General features: G+C 41.3%; 1 protein-coding gene across 1 annotated transcript; it reads right to left on the reverse strand.

Annotated features, from left to right (window-relative positions):
* Window positions 1-2,403: 2,403 nt before the first annotated feature.
* sv2ba (synaptic vesicle glycoprotein 2Ba) lies at window positions 2,404-21,538 on the reverse strand. Its single transcript, XM_017428725.3, has 13 exons — window positions 21,320-21,538; window positions 15,319-16,053; window positions 10,959-11,139; window positions 9,633-9,784; window positions 8,360-8,493; window positions 7,740-7,829; window positions 6,397-6,510; window positions 6,166-6,254; window positions 5,885-6,049; window positions 5,648-5,781; window positions 5,327-5,527; window positions 4,157-4,316; window positions 2,404-3,346 (listed from the first exon to the last, which is right to left on the reverse strand). The coding sequence occupies exons 2-13, from the start codon at window positions 15,797-15,799 to the stop codon at window positions 3,163-3,165; spliced, it is 2,085 nt and encodes a 694-aa protein (XP_017284214.1). The 5' UTR covers window positions 15,800-16,053; window positions 21,320-21,538; the 3' UTR covers window positions 2,404-3,162.
* Window positions 21,539-21,566: the final 28 nt, after the last annotated feature.

Here is a 21,566-nt window from a genome sequence, read left to right on the forward strand (position 1 = left end):
GCTCTCATATGAAATCATAATAAGTTGAGTTAAAATAAACAAAAATGATCAATTGGAATATGCTGGGTTTTTTTTAATTAAATGAGAATCCAAACTAAACAAGGAAAGCTAAAAAGCTGAGAGGTGGATTTAAAAAAGACCAATATTTAAAGGAGGGCGTCAGTGAAGGCAGATAAAATGGCTGAACAGGTCAACTAAAACTCCAGAAGTTTTCAGAAACGGCATATCTTTAGTGTTATTTGTATCGAATGTGTGTGGTAATGTTAGGTTTGTTGTCAGCTTCCCTGTGTTAGTGTGTGTGTGTGTGTGTTTCAGTGGGTGAGGAGGCTGGGGGACACATTTTGCACACCAGGTGTGAAACATTGCTGGAACCAAAGAGGTCAGCCAGAGGTAGACAGTAAATTTTGTCTCAATGTAAAAGTGTGACATTCGCAGAAAATCTGAACAAATAACTCCGAGGGACCTTAAACACTGCCCTCTTCTCCAAACAGGAAACAAGAACTGACAAGTGAGTTCGCCGAAATCTCAATCATATTCTGTTATTTTCTCATCCCTGTGACTTTAAAGTAAGAAAACAGACTGGCCAGATTGTTGCTTTTGCTCGACGAGAACAGACGTAGGTGATCTGGAGAAATCATTTCACTCAGGGCTTCTGATAAGCCTGCTGGACAGATGAGTGGAGAGTCTTTCACGCCTCGGCCAGAGTAAACACATCCTCCTACTACTGGCACTTGCTCACACTTGTGTGCTGTCGTGTTTTTACAAGTCCTCCCATCACACAGCTGCCCTGACATGGGAACGGATGTGTTGAGCTCCTACCCCTGCCTGAAACAGAGCATGACTCCACAAGACACAGCTAAGATATTAAAGTTAAAATTAGAAAACAAAAACACAAATGAACTACATCGCAGGAGAAAATAAAAATCCTAATCCTACATTTGGGCTGAGTTTTTCTTTACAACATTCAAAGATGTCACTAATCATGACTTCCTGATTTTTTTCTTAATATGTTTTTACATGTTAAGGCTAAAGTAATCAGTTTTCACGTCTCAGCTGCAGTAAAACTCTTGAAAACTCACATTTTTCATGTGTGATCACATAAACGTGCTGCTTCACGTTTATTTCACGTTTTCACATGTGAAAATGTCATAAAGTTACATGTGTTTTTTTCTTCCTAGTTTTTTTTAATAGTTTGTCAAATCAAATTTAAGAAAATCAATATTTTTTTAAAAAAAATGTGTATTTGCTCTTGCTAAGAATAAATTGAAACATCCCAGACATACAGAAGTTTGGTTTGTACATCTGGTGTTATCATAAAACCTAAAATTTTGTCATACCATTTTGTTTTGTTTTTTTGTTAGATAATAACAAGTTCCTCGATGAGCTTGGATCCATAGAACTGTAGTTAGTTGCAACGGGACTTTTAGGCATGAAAAGTCAAGTTGCTCATCCTAAAAACAAGCAGTCTCTTTATAAAACGATGTTTATTTGTGTGCAGATATGTGGGAACAAAGAACAGGATTGTTGGAAATAAAAGCTTTCCTCTTGTCATTGGTTTAAAACCAATCATTTTGGATGTGTCCCTGCAAATATCACATGAAGAACTAAACCCAAACCTGCCGAAATGCAACCACTGAAGCAACAACTTATGAAAAATGTAGCTTTGCTGATCAGTGTCTGGCTTTTACTTCAATAGCTACAGAACCAAGAATTATTGGAGCTGTAAGAATGAGATTTGTCAGAATAATGGACAAAGTGTGACTTCTACTCAACCAATAAATCAATAAATATGCTGAGGAAAACCCTTGAACAAGACGCAGCTCACTGACTGCCTACATCTCATCTGATTTTGTTTGCAACTTACCGCAGCATCGATACTTAAAGTACAGACTGTTAGAGTTTTGATAAGTTTCTCAAGATGTTTCTCAAATCTTTTATGGGAGTCAACGTTTATAGCTTGAACCTTTCGTGTCTGATGGTGAGCAAGAGACGAGATCACAAGCCCTCAGCTTTATTCAAGTCATGATGCAGCTAATATGGTACCTGCTAATACACACACGTCTATATGTACAACAACAAATACAGACAGAGTGTGTGTCTCAGTACATTCACAGGCATGCTGATAACACCACTCACACACACTCACACACACACCCACACACACACACACACACACACACACATTGCTTGGTCATACCAAAACAGTAGCATTGTCCTTAAAAATCATGTTTGTCAGAAATGCAAGGAGTTCTGCAGATCTGTTCTTCGTCAGAATGCTAAGATGAGAGCATCATGTCAAAACATCTAATCTCAGGGTTCTCTCCGTCTGGCTCCCTCTCGCTTTGCTTTCTTTCTTTCTTTCTTTTCTTTTTTTTTTTTTTTTTTTTAGAAAAAGACAAGAAAAAAAAATTAGACAACAGTTGCTTATATTTGTTCATGGCAAGATGCGACAGATAAGGACTCTGAATCTACATAATCACAACTCTACAGACGGGGACCGGATGACAAAACAAAGAAAGAGAATCTTATCAGGATGCATTCGGATCAGATTTGAAAACTCAAGAGAGGTGAAATTATTGAAACAGATCTACTTTTAAGTAATTGCTTTACACCTATGAAGACCGAACTGAACAACAATTTTCGACGACACGGACACCATGAGACTGTAGAATGATCGGAGGTTCGTTGAATGCAAGAGGTGTTTTTAATTGAAACTAATATTGCTGCTGAATCTTAGCAGTGAGTCCAACAGAACTTTCACCCAGTTTTTTATCAAAAGGGAGTTAAATCAAAGCACCACATGGTAACATCAACTACACAACCATTCAAACACGAACACATGTTAACATGTTTTAATCTTTTACACAAATCTCAAACAAACTAGTGCTACTTTCTGCATGAACAGGATGACAAACGATGACAAAACTGGGAACAGAAGAAGCAGCCACAGGTTAATGTAGGCAACCAGACAGATTTTTAGATTTTTTTTTTTTAAACATAACCGTGACAAACCCGTTAACACAACTCACACAACAGAGCCTCTCTGTCTCATCTTTCTGCTTTTACTTTCAGCCGGTTTGTCCCCAAACACACGCTTCCCCCAGTCAGTTCCTTGCCCGCGTCTGGGTCTGGGGCTCCGAAGCGAACTGGACGTTTGGCTCCTCAGGAGAGGATTTTCTCCCGAGTCTCGGGCAGCTTCAGAGCCACCAGGCCTCCGCAGACGAGGGCGGCGAAGGCCAGGAAGATGGGGATGATCTTCGTGACGCCGATGAAGGCCGCAAAGATAAAGCTGGCGACGATGGCGGCGAACTTGCAGAGCCCGTTCAGGATACCGAACGCCGTGCCTCTGCAGAGACAGGACGCAAAGAGGGCGCAGGTAAAAAAAACAACTCAAAACCACACCACCTGGCTGAAGGGTTAAACTTGTGAGTCCTGTAGGTTTCAGAGGATAAACCTGCATTTGTGCTTCATTTGTCATTGGCTGCAGCTCTTTATAGAGGCTGGTAATTGTTACTGTGAAATGCAGGGGGAGTCTTGCTAAAAAATAAAAAATAGAAAACACCAGAGAGAAAAACGCTGACTTCTTAGGGCAGATTTATGTGTAATGAAAATCAGAGAGGGCAGTTCATGATCAATGACAAGCCCAGAAAGGAGCTCATTGTTTCTTTCACTGTGATGTATTTGGTAGAGTTTGGTCTTTATATGGTCTAAAGCATCAGTTCTTTAAAACAGGGAGTTGTATAAAACCAGCAGTTCGTAGTTGGCTGCCAACAACCCTTGATATCCTGCAGAGGAAATGACTACATGAGCTAATTAGGTGGTGCTCAAAGAGAGTCGGATTGAAATTCCAATAAACTTTGAAATAGTTTAGTTTACTGAACTGAGACTATAAACATATAGGAAAAGATCTACTGCATTTCTCATGTTTTTATTTCCTTTTGTTCTTTGATTAATTTAAGTAAAAAAAAAACAAAAATTAGTGTCTCTTAATGCTTTACTGTAAATCCTAAACATCTGTCATGTCATTGTCCCAGGTCACTGTTTCAACATGTGAATAAATGTAATATTTATAGACCTGTGAAGGCCTGGTTTTATTAGGTAAAGTTAAACTGAAGAGTGCATTACATTGCTTTGTTGGGATGGTGTTGACCTGTACCTTTTGGAGCAGGGGTAGAGCTCCACAGAAATGACCTCTACACCATTCCAGGCTGCCACGCTGACGGCATAAAAGAGACACTGCCAGCATATTACAGCTCCTTGACTGAAACTTAACAGCAGCAGGAAAGTGCAGGCCGACGACGCCAGCATCGAACCACCTGGAACGAGAAGCAAAAAGATCAACCAGCTAAGTCTCATGGGGCAGCGGTAAGTCGAGGGGTGCTGTGAGCATGTATGACCCTACACATCCACATAAAGAAAATCATGAAAAACCAATTATAAGCAGTGAAACACACACACAGGCAGAGCATGTTGTCCTATCTGAATAAGGACATCCATCAGGGGGTGCTGCAGCACCGTCTGAATCCCTGCTTTCCATGGCCTTGTTTCATTGTGATTTTATTTTAAAGCCTAGTTTTATTTTATTAAACAATCCATCCATCCATCCATCCATCCATCCATCCATCCATCCATCCATCCATCCATCCATCCATCCATCCATCCATCCATCCATCCATCCATCCATCCATCCATCCATCCATCCATCCATCCATCCATCCATCCATCCATCCATCCATCCATCCATCCATCCATAGCTGGTGCCTGTCTCTTGCGGCCATTATGTGCCTGAACAGGTCATCATTTCATCCCAGGATCACAATAATACGAATACGACCAACAACCAATCACTCTGACACTTAGGGTTAACTTAGAGTAACGAGTTAATGCATGTTTTCAGACCCGAGTACCCAAAGAAAACCTCTATGAGGAGAACATGCGAACTCCCTGCATAAGAAGCTGCAAACCTGCGACCTTCTTGATGTGAGGCAGCAGTGCTAGCCAACTCTTCCACTGCGCAGCCCACCATACAAATATCCAATTACCTTTCTCACACTCCATTTGTACTTTCTATTGCGTTAGGTGTAGAAAATTATACTTGTTTAAGCTAATAAAACGATGTGATAAGCATCAATAACCTTCGCTGTTCTAGGTTTTACGGCCAGGTCTATTTAACCTGTAGTAAATAAGTAATAGCTAAAACTATAAAAACTATGAAATTTGTTTATCTGTTAAAAAAAAACAAAACTTTTTTATTAACTCATAAGCTGATACTAGATAAAACGCAGACAAAACAATTGGAGTTTTGACACTTTTCTGGATGTCTCACCTATTATTCGGATCCTTCCTATCTTGTCCATGAACAACGCTGAGATGATGTTGCCAGGCAACACCGCCAAACTGCCCAGGAAGCTGACCATGTAGATGACAATATCATTTTCCTCCTGGAAGTTTAAATGGCAGCCTTTCTTAGGGTGGAGGAAGGTGGTGTTTTCCATTCGACAGTTTTTGAACTTTTCCTGCCACAGGTCTGGAAGGACAGCAGAGTTTTAAAGGAGGAAATGTCCTTTCAGAGATGTATTTTACTTGAATCGCCTCGGCAGAAACAGATAGCTAATAACCACTGTGTTACGTCAGCCTGCTCTGGTACCTGTGTTATAGAAGACGGTGTTTTTGATTGTGCAGTTCTCAAAGAACGTGTTGGTTGATTTGATGTCCTCAAAGTAGCAGTTCTCGAACAAGGACTCCTCAAACTTGACAGACTTAATCTCAATGTTTGCAAACCTAAAAGGAGAGGGGAGTAGTGACATGAGGCTGGAGTATAAACAAACTGCAGATTGTGACTTTGTGAATCCCCTTGTTAGGAAGAGGATGCAGAGAGACGTACTTGTCGTGGATGTACTCTCCCTCGCGGTGGATTTGGTTGACCAAAGAAAAATTAAAGTGGAAGCGTTCGACGCGCTCTCGGTGAAACACTCGGACCTTGGACTCGAACTCTTCGTACTGCATGTACTTTATCATGTCGGGGAACCAAACTCCCAGCCCGTGGTAGCTGACACACACAGAAAAATCACAGAAACTGAGCACTGGAGTGCTTCCGTTTGACTACAGCAAAGACTTTTTATTTGTGTGCTTCGACAGAACGTGTCGACACGGACGCTCCTCTACCTGAAAGCCAAGCAGAACCACACGACGACCAGGAGGAGGCCTTGCAGTCTGAGCTCTGGAGCAGATAAGGACATCACGTTGGCCATCACCTTTGGGGAGAACAGACAGAACGACAAGCTCGTCATCTAAGTGCGCTTTGTGAGGTCAGGTCGTGCCACAGACACAAAAGAAAAGTTTCTGTTTTTACTCATTCAGTTCTATTTTACTGTAAAGTAAAAGGATTTTCCCAACCTGCTGCAGCATGGTCATTTTTCGGACAGTCCAGCGCTGGAAGGCAGTTCCAGTATCACTTTGGATCTCTATGAACTCGTCCTCTTGAGTTTGTGGAGTTTTTATGTTTGTCACCTGCCCAAATATAAAAGTCAGTGTCTTCATCTTCATATCAGTTTGTTTTTAACCCTCCTGAAGTCCTTGTAACTTTGGGTCCTTTTGACCCAAAGGCCACAGGAGGGTCAATTCTCTGCCGAGCTGAGAGACCTGAGGCTGGTGAGTGTTATATATTTATGTTTTGAAGATCACGCTAAAGAAATTCATCTCAAACTTTAGTAAACCTGGTTCAGGGGTAGACAAGGGACAAAAACAAAAAGCTTCAATTTTAGTGCTGATTAATTTTTTATTTTAAATGCCAGATTTGGCTTTGGAAGGGGATTACCAGAAAACAAACAAGTAATGTGAAGGAAAAAAAACAGTCTGAAGTTACCACCGTGGCAGCTGAATAAATCTTTACATCCAGCCGAATTGAACACGTCCCTTCTGGAAACTTACCAGATTTTCCTTGAATTTGCTTTGCATATTCTGTAGAAATAACCCGCAGGCAGCTGATACCTGCGAAACTGAACTGGTGTGTTTTGCACCAAATGAAGCATAAAAACAGGATTATTTTCGGTGTGCGTGTGTTGTGTTTTAAAAGCTAAATAAATAAATAAATAAAGGTGTGGGTCATGGAGATGCAGACATAAACAGATGATGAAGGGAGACGCTGCAGACCTTCGCAGAAGACAGATGCTAAAAACATGAACTGGAACTTTTGTTTGAGATAAATGAAAGTCTTCCAGAAATACAAGTGCTATTGTCTCCGAGGAGGGTAAACACACGACTCAGTACATAAAGTACGTCTGTGACCTCTTCAACTTTTTTTTTGATGCTTTATTTGTTGCTGATGTGTTTATATGGTGTAGTTGCCACTAAGAAAACCGCTGTCGAAAAGGCATATAGAGTTTGTTTTTTAAAAAACCCCGCAAAGGAATATCTATTTTGCAGGTATAGGGTGCATCCTATAAGTGTACTGTGCTGTGTTAGAAGTAACAATACATCTGTTGGGTCTGCAGGATACTGTGTGTTTGAGCTACCAGATAAAGACTGAACTTTAAATCTGTCAGGATATGTGTGTGTGTGTGTGTGTGAGACAACTGAAAACCCATATAGTTCCCGTTTGGCCGTGTTGTTGTTGTGTAGACAGTTTTAAAGAGCTTTTGTAAATTTGAGGGGTGGGGGTTTACATTTCTTTTTCTCCTAACAATTTGACATTCGACAAATGAGTCTGAACATTAGCGTTGGCGTGGATGGAGGCTTACAGTGAAGACTCTCTCCGGCTCGCCCTTGGCTTTCCAGTTGGTGTCGTGGACCTTCCTGAGGATCATCCAGGCCTCGTCGTGTCGAGCGTTCTGAAAGCCACACACGTACACGCTGTGAATCTGGGGAGGTCTCTGTTCGCTTCCAGAGCCCTGTGTGAAACCAGTCATGCTCTCTGCTCCTTGTTGGTAAAATTATACAGTATGTTCTGCTATATTTAAGAAGAGACTCTTTTAATTATAGATTGGACCACTGAAGCAGTTCTATATACACCCCTGCTGGCCACGCCTGCTGGGTGACAGTGTTCACATTAGGGCTTTCTTTCTAGCCGAAAGGGTACTGTCTTATAATTTGGGGGAGTGTGGCAGCGGTAACACACAAACACAACACCACATGTGGTCGAAGGGTTAGCATTGTCCTGGATGGGAATCGGAGGTGGGTGGTGTTCTTTTAATGCCTTAGCAGTTCTTTGCGACCTTTGCACAGCAGCGGCATGTCGCCGCGGCTGCTGATCTCTCATATTTCCTAACCGATCACAGCTAGATGTTTAAAACTTCGAGCTGAAATCATACATTAAGATTCTGCGCTTATAACGCCTGGTTTGCAGTCACCAGTGTCTTACCTCCAGCAGAAAACGGGGACTCTCTGGCATGAAGTAGACCCCGATGAGAGCAGCCAGCACAGGCAGGAGGCACACCAGAATAAACAATCTCCAGCTGTGCATCTGAAACTGGGTCCCAATGACAAAACCCCAACCTGCCAAACCAAACAAAAAAGAACAAGTTATCTTTTCAAGAAAATATCTAGTTTAGATGTTTTATTGAGCAACTTGTGTCCTTTATGTAGTGCAACAAAAGGGCTTTTATTTGCAATTAGGTTTCAGTAAATATTGATCTGCTTCAGTTGTAATTTTGGCAAAATATTTCACTGTTTTATTGTGATTAATTCTTTCTGTTAGCTAATAGCTGCTGCGCAAAACCTCTCCGTTGAGAAGCATCAAAAAGAAGCTAATTTTATCAAACCATAGAGACTGAGAAGAAGAAGTCCAAAACTGTGTGTGCAGCTCTGATTATAAATCCATTAGAATAAAAAATGAATGGCCCAGCATTTGTTGAAGGAATACATATCACTGCCATTCAGGCCAGAGCTCTGGACCAAGATCACCAAGAGGTGTAGCTGCTTTGGTCAAACCTTGAAGATAATGTTATGAGCAATTTCATGCAATATTACTCAGAGTATATGTTGTTAATGACTCTCAGCTACTACCACAGCAAACTTTAGCTCAATATCTGTAAAACTGACTGACTTACAGTCATTTTTGTTGGATAGCACTGATTAGCTGTCTTGACTTGGATTGACTCCACGAGTTTTTCAGTTGTAGATGTACATCCAGTGATTATTTACGACAAGTTTTCAGTTAAAACCTGTCCAGTTGTTTGTGAGATGCTTTGCCAAGAGACAAAGTTGATTCCTAATAGTTAATGGAAAATCTTGTGCAATCTGTTAGCATTTAAATTACGGCTTGGGGATCAGTCTCAGCTCCCACCACCTCAAACTTTAGGTCAATATCTGAGTTATGGACATTTTTTTTAAGGTCAGCTGGCTGAGGCAACCATCTTGTATTGGGTTGACTCCATAAGTTAATCAGTTGTAGATGTACAACCAATGATTACTTTTCGAGAGCTTCATTAAAACTTGTCTAGTGGTTCATGAGACATTTTGCTAACAGACAGACAAAGGGACACGTACACAAACACATTCTCAAGCAACTTTGCCTTTTGGCAGAAGGCGATAATAAGTTATTAATAAGTTATTATCATCTCAGTTGATCAACAGAGACATTCCATCATGTGTGTGTTTGCATTTTGTCTTGTGTGTGTCTTTCTTTGCGTTACCATAGTGGGGAATGATTCCCCAGGCGGTGAAGGATGCATACAGGCCTCCCAGCATCCAGAACATGCAGAGCCAGCTCAGATGTTCTCCACGTTTATCCATCTGCAGGAACTCAGTGAAGTAGGTGTACACGATCGGGATGGAACCTCCGATTCTGGAGCCGGAAACACGCTTTTACACCTCTGCTTCCTCATCAAACACATTTTGCATCGCACTGATAACACTCAGTTACGCTTTTGACTGAGTTACGCAGATAGTTTCAGCTTCATGAGTCTAAAAATTATAGACATTCTCTGGCCTGCTGTAAAGGTCGCTTTGAGACTTACTGTTTTGTTACTGCCAAAAGCAGTAACTGAACGAACAACCTATTTGTCTTCATTACAAATGGATTTCAAAAGCAAAGCCCAGAAATTAACATCCTCACTGGGGAAAAACAACATCTGACATTCAATAACTGCGTTTATTTCAGGGCTTAGAGTGTAGCGATATTAGGTACTCACAAGTAAATGTATTTTGTTATTGAATGACAGAAAAATGAATGGAGCTAAATAAATATTTTACAGATTGCAAGAGTTGTTAGCACTGTCACCTCATAGTTATAACTTCCTGATAAACTATTGAAAGTGGTGAATATGTCACATTACGCATATAGGCAGGCATAAATCTCAAACATTGTTTAGACAGAAAACAAATAAAGTATCCAATAAAGTTGTAAGATCTGTCAGAAACAGCCCTGCATAAAAAGTACATGCAGTGGCAGAAAAACCTGAAGTAAATAACAAGTAAAGAGCATTATTTCCTTGTTTTAATCTGAATAACAAAGGGGGTTTCTCTGTTGAGGTAAACAAACAAAAATCTACTTATTTGTAGCTTGCAGCAAGAGAATCTTTGAGGTGGTATTAACTGTTTGAGATTGTGGTGTGTGTCAGCGTGCAACAGTGGAAACTTCTTGGAATGAAACACTCAGCAGCAAGATTACCTGCTGAGAATCTGTCTTTATGGATGACTACAAATACAGTAAATATCAGGCCAAAGAGTGAAATCAAAAAAGTACATCACATAAGAATAGAAATAAACTTTTTTAAGTTGAATGTAATCAAAAGTGTTCTACAGTTCTAAAATAAAAAATGTTTGTTTTAATGGAAGTTTTTCCTCCAAACCCCTGTTTTATAAAGTATTTAAATGTCATGCATCTTATTTGAAAACCTGCTTTCTGCAACCACATTACTCCTGGAAAAGGTCAGTCATTATGAAAAGCCATTCGAGTTGCCTTTTTGTTCCCGCGCTGCGAGTGCAGATACGCTGCATGTCTTGGGGAGGCATCTCACCCGAAGCCGGAGCAGAACCTGAAGAAGAGGAAGAAGCCGTAGCTCTGAGCGAAGCAGGACAGGAAGGAGAAGACCAGGTCGATGGTCAGGACGTAGATCAGACACTTCCTCCTCCCCATCTTGTCACACAAACCGCCCCACACCAGAGCGCCCACCATCATGGCCACATACACCAACAGACCTGCAAACACACATGGACACTCATATAATAAGCTCCAGATGTGCAGACATGCACTCAAACACTTCTGAAACATCCAGACTCCCATGAATCTGCTCATGATCTCCACCAGGGGTCTCCCTTTACCCTCACAAGAACACAGACATGGAGCTCAGCTGTGATGCATCCCTTCACGTGCAGTCTAATAAACCCCAGTTATTCACTTCTTGGTATTCTATAATAAACAGAATACATGTAAACTGACTACAGAGCTCCATGAAAGGTAGCAGAAAAAGAAAGGTCACAACCGTTTGGAGGCAGCCGAGAACACATTAAAGCCTTGCTTCGGCTTGTTTCACACGTGACAAGTGATGCTTAAGTTGTTTTTTTTTGTGATTTGTAGGCTTTTTTTCCCCAGCATTCTATAGTTTCCAGGAATGAATAACACTCTGACTCATAGCATCCTTGAGCCTGTGCCAGCATTACACAGGCAGCTGGTCCTATTTGCCATTTCTTCTGTTTGCAAAGTAACTCTCTAAACAGAGTCATATGTTCTTGTTTTGTTGTTGCCTTCAGGACTTGTTTTCTCCATCAGCTAGATTTAAAACTTCAGACCCATATCTCCTGCCTGCCTGCCTGCCTGCCTGCCTGCACTGTGTTTTTACTACAGAGCCCTAATTACTGAAGGCCTAAGCAGCTTAGCGGCACGTGGAGCCACGTTGTGCACCGTGCACCTTCCCCGGGGATTACGAAAGTACCCGAATGCTCCGACGTTCTCCACGCCATGCTGCACACTCCATTCAACAAGAGACTTCTGAGGAGACGAGCAGACAAAGTGTCAAAGTCATCATGTCAGCTCGTATCTCGGCCATGTTGATGCTTTAGGTGGATTTTTTTTTTTTTTTTTTGATATGTGGTTGACAGGATGAGCTTGTGATTGGAAAGCCTGTCCTTCAGGTGAAGGCCCAGGATCTATCCCAGCTGCAGTAAGCCTGAAAAAAAAAAATGTCCTTCATCCCTGTGAGGTCACTGAATACCTGGAGAGGGAAGGGAAATTTATCTTTTTATTGCATTCAAAGTGAAAGTACCGGAAGATGAAATATTGGATCTTTTTTTTAATTTATTTTTTTAAATGCTAATGCAGCCGAACTGTACTTCCAGCATGCATTGAGGGAAGAAACACTAACCTTGTGAGCAAAACCAGTCAAAGATATCATAAATCAACATATCATTCAGCTTATTACATATATAAGTTTCATACTTGTGGTGGATCCTCATGTATACCTCCTTATGTTAACTGAAGGAGCTAAGTCTTAAATGAGTGATGAACTTTTGAGCTTTTTGTTTGTTCGTTTGTGGGATGCAGAAGACAACGGCCATTAGAAGCCCAATGTGAATCCAAAAAAACCCTGAAATTCCTGAGATCAAAACTGATGGTGGTGGAAGGCTGAACTTCTAGGTGTATTAAAGAACTACAAGAAAGTATGTTTAACAGTCGGTTTTGAAAGGCCTGAGAATAAAACAAGCTCATTTTTAGAAGAACTGAAGACGTTGCTTTGTAAATCAGGCTGAACTTTGAGACTCAGTGAAAAGTTCAAACATCAGAAAAATGTTTGATTAAAGCCAGTACTGCAAAGCCTGAAGAATATTTTTAACTGAAAAAAAATGCACCTAAATCCACCTAAAAAGTTATAACTTTCTAAATGCAACCTTTATTGCCTGCTGCAAACAATGGGCGATAATGTAATTAATGTAACTGCCAGTGTGGGTATGTGTTTGTTTGTCTGTCAGGATAACAAAATATCTGATGAAACATGAAACACTGGATGGCTTTTATTGAAATCAGAAAAGTAATCGTTAGATAGTCATCTGCAGCTGATTAACTTTTAGAGCTAAAACTCATTTTTCAAGATAAGACGATCTTAGTTTAAAATTTTGGCATTAAAAGTCAGCAGGCAGTATGCATTAATTCAAGTAAAACTTGGCTTTTAAAGCATTTACTGATTTATTTGTGCTTTCATTCAAGCTTGAATTTATTTAGCAGTGTGTTTTGCTTGGAATAGTTTTAAGTTGAATGGGTTAAATTCAGTAAAAACTAGCTTTTCGTTGTCTCCTACACTTAACGTCTTTTATCTTAGCTATTTACAATAAACACTAACAGGACAATTCAAAAGCTCCAAGCTGCCTGTATTTCACAAAACGTCTGAAGGGTTTATCTTCCACCCGAGTCTAAGGTTCAGATCGAACATATTTCTGTTTTCCGCCTGTCTGGTGAAGAGAGCATGAGCGTGCATCAAGAAGCAGCATTCTGTAGATCTACTTCATATTCCTCGCCAGTGATCAGCGCTTTCCTCTCGCTCTGCGCAAACAGATGCTGTGATTTCATTTTCGCCGGGCCTTCCTCCTGCTATCACAGCCTGTCAGAGGCCCGAAGCGTATCTGACAGCTCTGCACCAGGGCGCTGCAGGCCGCCAGGATCTCTGACTGCTGCAACATGCTCCATATTAGCCTGGGAACACATGCTGAATGCAATCACCGCCGCAGTCCTCATCAGTCTCTCGCAAAGCTCCGTCCCAGGAGCTCGTTGTTAAGATGAAATGAGTGATGTGCAATCTGTCACATCGCCTGGCTGCACCCCAGGTCTGGGAAACAAGGTGAGGGGCTTTAATTTGCAGTTTAGCTGTCTGCACAGACACTGAAGAACGTATGATGTCATGGTACAAATCCCTGTGAGCTGCATCTGTGCCACAGACTAATTTCTGTGTCATTTTAGGTCTTTCTGGTGAATACTCGCAAATGAGTGAAGCTAAAATAAAGTTGCAATAAAAGATACACAGCCCATAATGCAGAATATAACAATCAGTCAAAGTATGCATTGGTTTCTGAAAAGAATCCAAGCTGTGTCTCCCACAAGTCAAGTCCCAGACAGTTGTGGTATCACTGCCAAGACTCAGCAAGGCTAATCTGGCTGCACACAATGGACCAATTCACTGCTAGGACACACAATGGTAATTATTCTTTGATCCAAGCCTTCTCCCTTAACTTGCAGGAGCAGCTGGGGGATATTCCTGTTTGATGATCTGTAGCCGTGAAAAACCAAACATCTGCAGGATTTTGTTCCAGCCGAGCACAACAGCACATCATTTCACTGATGAGTTCCTCCTTTCTGGGTAAAGACTGGAACTGGCCGACAGATGACTGTCATTAGCAAGTCTTGCGGGTTTCCAAAACAGATTTGGGCCTGTGTTGGTAAAGTAGAGTTCCTGAATCCATTGTTAGCCATGCTAGCTGTGCGAGTTTATGAAATGGTACGTCAGCATGGTTGATCTGATAGAAATCATCAACCATGAACCATCAGCAGTTTGTGCAGTGAAGGCATTCATATAGCACAAAACGATGATGTGTTTTCCTGTTTAACAGAGTGATGAATACCTTTAGAAACAATAAAGTTCCAGCCATAATTGCTAAGACAAATGGCTGGTCATAAATATGTGCTGTGTGGCCATAGAAAACCAGTGCTTGCACCAGAATTAAAGTTCAAACTAAACTGAGTCAAAGCCAAACAGTAAAATTACTTTAGAGACAAAAACAACAACAACAACAAAAAAAATTGCTTATCATGTAAATCCTTAAATATTTGTAAAACTTGGAATCAGACTGAAGAAAGGGAAAGCAGAAATGGTGCATCTATTTTGGACATTCTGGATGCGCTGATGAGTTGGAAATCAGAAGCAGAAACCAGGAGAGCGGCTGTTGTCTGGTTCCTATATAAGTTTTAGATTTTAGAATAGGAAACTGCTCCTGGTTAACTAAACAAATACAGCTCAAAATAATGTGTCTCAGGTGTTGACTCTTGTTGGTTCATGTAGTTTTCACCTTGCTGCTGTATTTTCAAATGCTCATCATGTTAACCCATTCATCTGTTTAGTTAATTAGTTCATTTATGCCTAAATGAAAGGTCATGTGACATCACGATTGTGTGCTGGGAAGTAGACAGGACTTAAAGTTCCACATCCCTACTGCACAGACTCTGGTTCCAAAAATACAACAGATCAGCTTCTATTAACCTGGTCCTGCTGGTTTATATAAATGCATTTGGTTTATATAAATACAGTCCATGGTTGCAATGCTCATGCCCTCAAACAGTGGCATCTCTTCCTATATTTAAGGCAAACTCTTTTCCAAAACTTTGCTGTGACCTACCGAGCAGTCCTTTGTCAGCGTTGGATATGCACATGTCCTTCTCAGCGCTGGGCAGGACAAAACCCACCACAAAGCCGTCCACCCCGTCGGCCATTAGCGCCAGACCCAGCACGACGAAGAGCATCCACTGGAAGCGCCCGTGGCCACAGTCCTCCATGATGCTCTCGTACTGCTCCGGCAGGTTTTCCTCCTCCTCCTCCTGCTGTGCAGCCAGACGAGCTTTCCTCCTGGCCTCCAGCCGAGCTGCCCGCCGTGCCTCCTTGATCTCATCGGGGTGGGGGATGCCCTGGTATTCCCCTTCGTACATCTGATCATCCTCATCTGCTCCCTCGGTGGCATCACTGGCTGCGTCCTCGTCCTGCTTGGGGTAGTCGGTCTGGTAAGGGTAGCCGTCTGGACCGCCTCCTCCGTCTTGAGTGTAGGTGTAATCACCTGTTTCAATCATCTGCTGGTTCACGTTGTTGTGATAGGGGTCGTCCATGGTCCCTGCGGTGTGTAAGGCGGTGCAGGAGTTTCTTGGTCTTGTAGCTGTCGTGTGCTGTTGAAGCTCAAGTTGCCAGCTACAATGGCATAATCCTCCTAAGGAGTTCCTCTTAGCGTTGCTGCAGTCTCCTGGGTCCCAGGTGTCACAAGCAGCAGCAGATCGTCTGTAGTTCAGGTCTCACGTTTAGGGCCTCACTCACTGGGTTGACAGGCTGCTACCATCCTTGATTTGCGCAGCGCCGCATGCCGAACCTAAAATACATGACAAAATGTCTGTCAACTCCACGGCAAAGAAGAACACTTGTAAAGCAGAGACTCTGCCGTGCACAGGTGCCCTTTGGGACAGCTTGTGACCTGTCACGTTCAGTCACAGCTGCAATCTCAAAGGGCTGTCATTTCATAAGGACTCATATTCCACATCAAACCCTCCAAAAAGCAATAAAGCACACTCACTTTCCCTCAGTGGGTTAGACAATTACACCAATGCTTTATTTTACTGTTTTAATTTAACTTTTCAGAGGCGATGCAATCTGTTATCTGTAGTTTGTCCCTTCACCTTTCCATTTCCTATTCTTTCATTTTTATTTCTAAAGCATTTTCAGCTCTAATTTTGAGCTCTGGTTATGATTCTACATAAATAAAAAGGGTCTTTTGGCAGGAAAGAGAATGCTGGTTTTCTCCTGTAGGCTGTTTGTCCTTCTGCACAAGCAGATAATCTCATCGTCTCCTCGCTCAAACGCTCTGACGCCATTTTGATCCATCACACAGCGCTGCTGTGACGGCGGCACATTCATCTGTCTTGGTTTTTATACTGACCAGAGCCCTGAAGTGCTGTTGCTGTGGAACAAAATGACACAGAATGCTCAGACTTTTTGTTGTCACATCAATTACTGGAAAGATTAAATGACTTACACAGTGGAGTTATGCCCACACAATAACACAATCAATCAGTGGTTAATCTGATGGTAGGTTCTGTGTGATGTAGAGATAGGAAATGATTTGTCTCAGACCAGCCTGCCTGAATGCTAACTGCAGTTTAGCGCATGATTCAGTTGAATTGGTCAAAGTTTTGTCACTCTTTTGTCTTTCTGTGGAAGCTATTAGAATCTGTTCCTATATGTTATCTCATCTCAGAGAATTGCACCTTTCAGAACTAAAAATGAAGGACTAATTAAAGGAAAATAGGAGTTTCAGTGAAATGTCAGGTAACGCTTTGCAATCAGAGTAGGTTCAGTGCGCCCTGCCATCAACTCAACGTAGCTCTGGAGTTTCAGTGGAAAGATAAAACCATCAGTCCTCAAACAAATGGTTTGAGGACACCAAAATAGGTGTGTTTAATACGCTGGTTCTGAATCTCCTATAACTTTTTAACCTTGTGCACAAACAGTTCTGGTGGCTGTAAAAGCCGTAAAAATAGATTTACATTATCTTCATATTTTTTTTCATCAAGTTTTTCAGTTAGCCATCAAGGAGGCCACACCAGCTAAACAAATTTAAAACAAAAGTGAACCATGTCAGCAACATGCCCTCGATGTAACAACGGAGCCACTGAACCCTTTTCCTACAGAGATCAAGCATTCAGTTCTGGTATATTCTCTCCGTGTGAACGATATACACTTGCACCCTTGTCAAACAGTACAGTGAAGGATGGTTCATGAGATCAAGTCATTTCCCCCTATCTGTGAAAACCAGTGCCAGGGGTTTTGGAACCACCAAAGTCTGGAGTTTGCAATTGTCTTTGTGATGTAGAATTGTGCACTGCATCACTGTGACTCAGATAAACAGACTGGCTGGATGCATCCTTCATCAACATCTTCAGTCACACAAGAATTGCTTTGCTGCTTTCAGACGGAGGTCATTAAGTGTTTGCTGTTGATCACAGTTTCTGATCCCGTACGCTGATATATTCCCCATTCTTCAAAAGCAGCTTTCAATTAGGTCTCCGTTCCTGTTTTTGGTCTCTGTGACTGATCATTCGTCCTTTCATCCATTCTTTGATTTTTCTCTACCAGCTTGTTTCTTTCAGGGTCATGTTGAATGGGAAGGAAAAGTGGGATAAACCTAAGACAGGCCGCCAGTCCGTCACAGAGCCACAGAAAGATGAACACAACAGACAATTGCTGACAATTTAGAGTTGCCAATTATCTAAACATGCATGGTGTGGGACAAAACTGGAGTTTCTGGGAAAAAACGAAAAACAACTCGCATGTGCACAAAGAGCATACAAACTCCACACACACACAAAAAAAGAGTCCCAGCTGCGACTTGAGCCCCCGACCTGCTTGCCATGAGGCAACAGTGCTAACCAACTGCTCCACCATGCAGCCCCTGTCCTCCCGCTCCTGTTCCTTGTCTTCCTTCCAGCACTAAAACCCAAATTAAAGCCATCGAAATCTATTCCTCCTGCCTTTTTGCTATGAAATCAGAACAAGACGGGGCCTCGTGATCTTTTCAGTAGATACATCAGGACTCGCTTTGATGTGAACTAAATAAAAAAACTATAGCCAAGTTACATATTTGACTGATTTAACACATTAGGTTCACATTTTATAGCCTGTACTGTATGTACTGAGGTAACACCTGAAGTTAATCCATTTATGTTCAGCAACCCTATTTCTGTTCAATCTTCAGTTTTGCTCAGTTAGTTTTTTTATATGGAGCGCAATTGTGTCAAAAATGTCAAATTCTCCCTTTGATAACTGGGATGGACTTACGACCTGTCCAGGCTGTCCCCCGTGTCTCACACGGTAACTGTCGGACACAGGCACCAGCTCCCCATGACCCGGAAAGGACAAGCAGGTACAGATAATGGATGAATGGATGGATAATTATCCCTCACCTTTGATGACAGCAAAACCTTCAGAAGATAATCATTGCTTGTACTTTTACATCTGATTACCTTTGGAGTCAGCCTTACCAAACAAAAAAATGGCCATAACTCAGTCGACTTTACAGACATTGAGTTCAAATGTGGTGCGGTGGTAGCTGAGCGTCATCCACATCACATACTCTGAGGACGGACAGATAAAGTCACATTTTTGTTTAAAACTTTGGTATGCAAAGTGGCAGGCGAATGAATGCTATTGTACTTCCATTCTCACTTTTTTCCTGATGTTTTTTAGTTGTCTCTACCTGTTTATCTCAGTAAAAACTGATGAGCTTTGGTTGTTTTGTGAACAAACTAAAAACCGTATCACCACAAAAACCATCTCCGAAGCTAAAAACTCAGCACTTGGTCTGCAGTTCTTTTTAAAATCAATATTATGTTGTTACCGTCAGCCACCCCCTCTCATTCTACCTTTGGGGAGGATTTCTAACACACAGTTATCGTTCAGTGCAGAAACATTAGCCGTCATGTCCCACAATGCTTTGCTTGGGTTGGGGCGTTCTGTTCTGTTCTGGTTTGGAGCCAAGATGACGAACATTGTCATTTAATCCAGATTAAAACTACAGATTTTTTTCCCCCCATTTTGAGCTTGTTGCCTCACATATATTGTTTTTTTTTAAAACTCATCAAGGTGACTGCGACGGATTATAGAATCTAGATTGAAGCCATAGAATTAATCGTTGCATGGTTTAGAAATCTTACATTTCGGAGTTCAAGCATGTGAGTGAACCAGCTCTGTTGCTAGGAAGTGTTGCAATACCATGAAGGGATCATCATCATCAACTTGAAATGCAGTTGTGTGAATAAAACATGAACTATTCAGTAGAGAATTGCAAGAAGATCAGTGCTCAGGCTGGCCGAGGGAGCTGATGTTTCTTTCATCATCTCACTGCAGCTGGCTCTTACGTAACAGCTAGGCTGCCTGCACTCCATCTCCCTCCCTCTGCTGTCAGTGTATTGATCCGTATTCACGTTCCCAGCATAACACACACACATGCACACACACACTAATTCAGACGTCAAATGGCTTTTTATGCTGTCGCAGATTTGGAATAGGTCATGATCTGCTTTCCTCGGAGAGTGCTGAAAAGTCAGCGAGTCCCTTTGAAATCACGAGAATCAATGTCCGTCTGAGGCTTAACAGGAAGCAGAGAGGTCGCGCCGTAATTTACCGAGAGCTATTTCAGTTTCACAACTGACCTTTTACCGTTTAAATTTTTCATAGGTTTGACTGAGCCAAACTTTACTGTCTCCAGTTCATCAGGATCTTTGTCTTTTTGCACTTTGGAGCCCAACACTCGAGTCGACTTTTGTTCCACCACTGTGATACTGTACATCAAAAGTCCTAGATATACACAATTATTTTCCAGCTGGATTGCTTATATTTGTCTCAGCATGTGAGTAAAACCCCAGTCTTATGCTGCAGGTCACAGAACAGCTTTTTCTATAGCTTTTTAGCTGCAAAGACTTCAAACAGGCTCCTCTAAGAGTTGATTTCTACTTTGATTATTATCTTTTTTTTTAACCATCAATATATTCTCAAACAATCTAATTTCCTTCTTTTGGATGTACTTCACAGTGCAGTTTTCTTCAGAAAGTGTAGGCCTGCAGGAGTTGCAGGACAATTATATAACTCACTGCACGCTGTTGGGAGTATTTTAGTGTCAGATTTATACAATAAATACGAATTCCCTTTTGTTTTCTTCTTTATATTTCCCATCCAAATGTTTATCTGTCTTTCTTTTAACAAACATCTCTTCGACAGATTTTCCTGAAACTCCCAAAAAGTACACATTGGATGTACAGCTACAACTAAAACGTGGTCAGTTTTACAAATATTGAGCTAAAATTTGGTATGATGGAAGCTGAGAGTCATCCCCAACACATTTTTCGAGCGTTAACAGATCACACAGGATCTCAGCAGGTTGTGTCTGATCGAGCATTTTCCAGATTTGACCCAAAATACTACAGCGCCGTCATTTTTCAGCACGAGACGATCTTAGTTTAAAACTCTGGCATGAAAGATGGTGGGCTATAAACTTTTAGAATTCCTGTGAGCAGCGGGGTGAGATGTTAAAAGAAATAACATAAAATTATGTTTTATTTTTGGTTAAAATGTATTTGAATGCATCTGTTCCCCTACATCTGATGACAAATGAGTTCAGATTAATCTCAGTGGCCTTTAGAGGTCAAAAGACAAACCTACATGATTTTTGAAGATAGGCTTCCTGCCTTCATGTTGAATTCATTTATTAGTAACTAAATTTAGACTAACTTACTGTGAGCAGGTCTTTATTGTTGAAAGATTTAGCCAGTGGCAAATGTTCAACTTTATACGAAGTATCCTTTTTTAAGAGAGCATTGTGTGGAGCTATGTTTTTGTAAAAAATTCAAAATTATTCCCAGTTTTTTGTTTTTTTTTACACAAACAGATCTTGTTCTTTACATGACAAAGGTTGGCCAAAATGAATTCTTGTTCCACTTTAGCGGTGCTGGTTCAGATAAAGCTAAAAAAAAACAAATGAAGTCGCTGTTATTTATTACTGTTTAACTCTATCACTTCCCCATTTATAAAAAAAACAATTAAAGATCACAGCATAGCAAAAAAACAACAACAAAAAAAAAACTTACCGGAGTTTGCATTCTTCTTTTAAATGAATGACTTTTGAAAAAACCGAACGAACAAACAAAACAACCCAGACATGAATATATATGTGTAAAAAAAAGTTAAAGTCCAAGTAGCATTTTCAGATGTCCAGATCCTACATGACAGTTTATCCCAAGGCCGTGCTGCAGCCAAACCTGAGGGATTAGGACACAAGCTCACAACTCCCCCCACCACCACCACCAACAACCCCCCTCACACACACACACACAG

This window comes from Kryptolebias marmoratus, linkage group LG15, assembly GCF_001649575.2.
Source record: "Kryptolebias marmoratus isolate JLee-2015 linkage group LG15, ASM164957v2, whole genome shotgun sequence".
Taxonomy (NCBI): domain Eukaryota; kingdom Metazoa; phylum Chordata; class Actinopteri; order Cyprinodontiformes; family Rivulidae; genus Kryptolebias; species Kryptolebias marmoratus.

Coding starts and splice junctions, on each gene's coding strand:
- sv2ba (XM_017428725.3), bottom strand. CDS start 15,799: ATGGACGACCCCTATCACAACAACGTGAACCAGCAGATGATTGAAACA. Junction 11,140..15,318: donor CGCTGACAAAGGACTGCTCG/GTAGGTCACAGC, acceptor GTGTGTTTGCAG/GTCTGTTGGTGTATGTGGCC. Junction 4,317..5,326: donor AGGAAGGATCCGAATAATAG/GTGAGACATCCA, acceptor TTCTCGTTCCAG/GTGGTTCGATGCTGGCGTCG.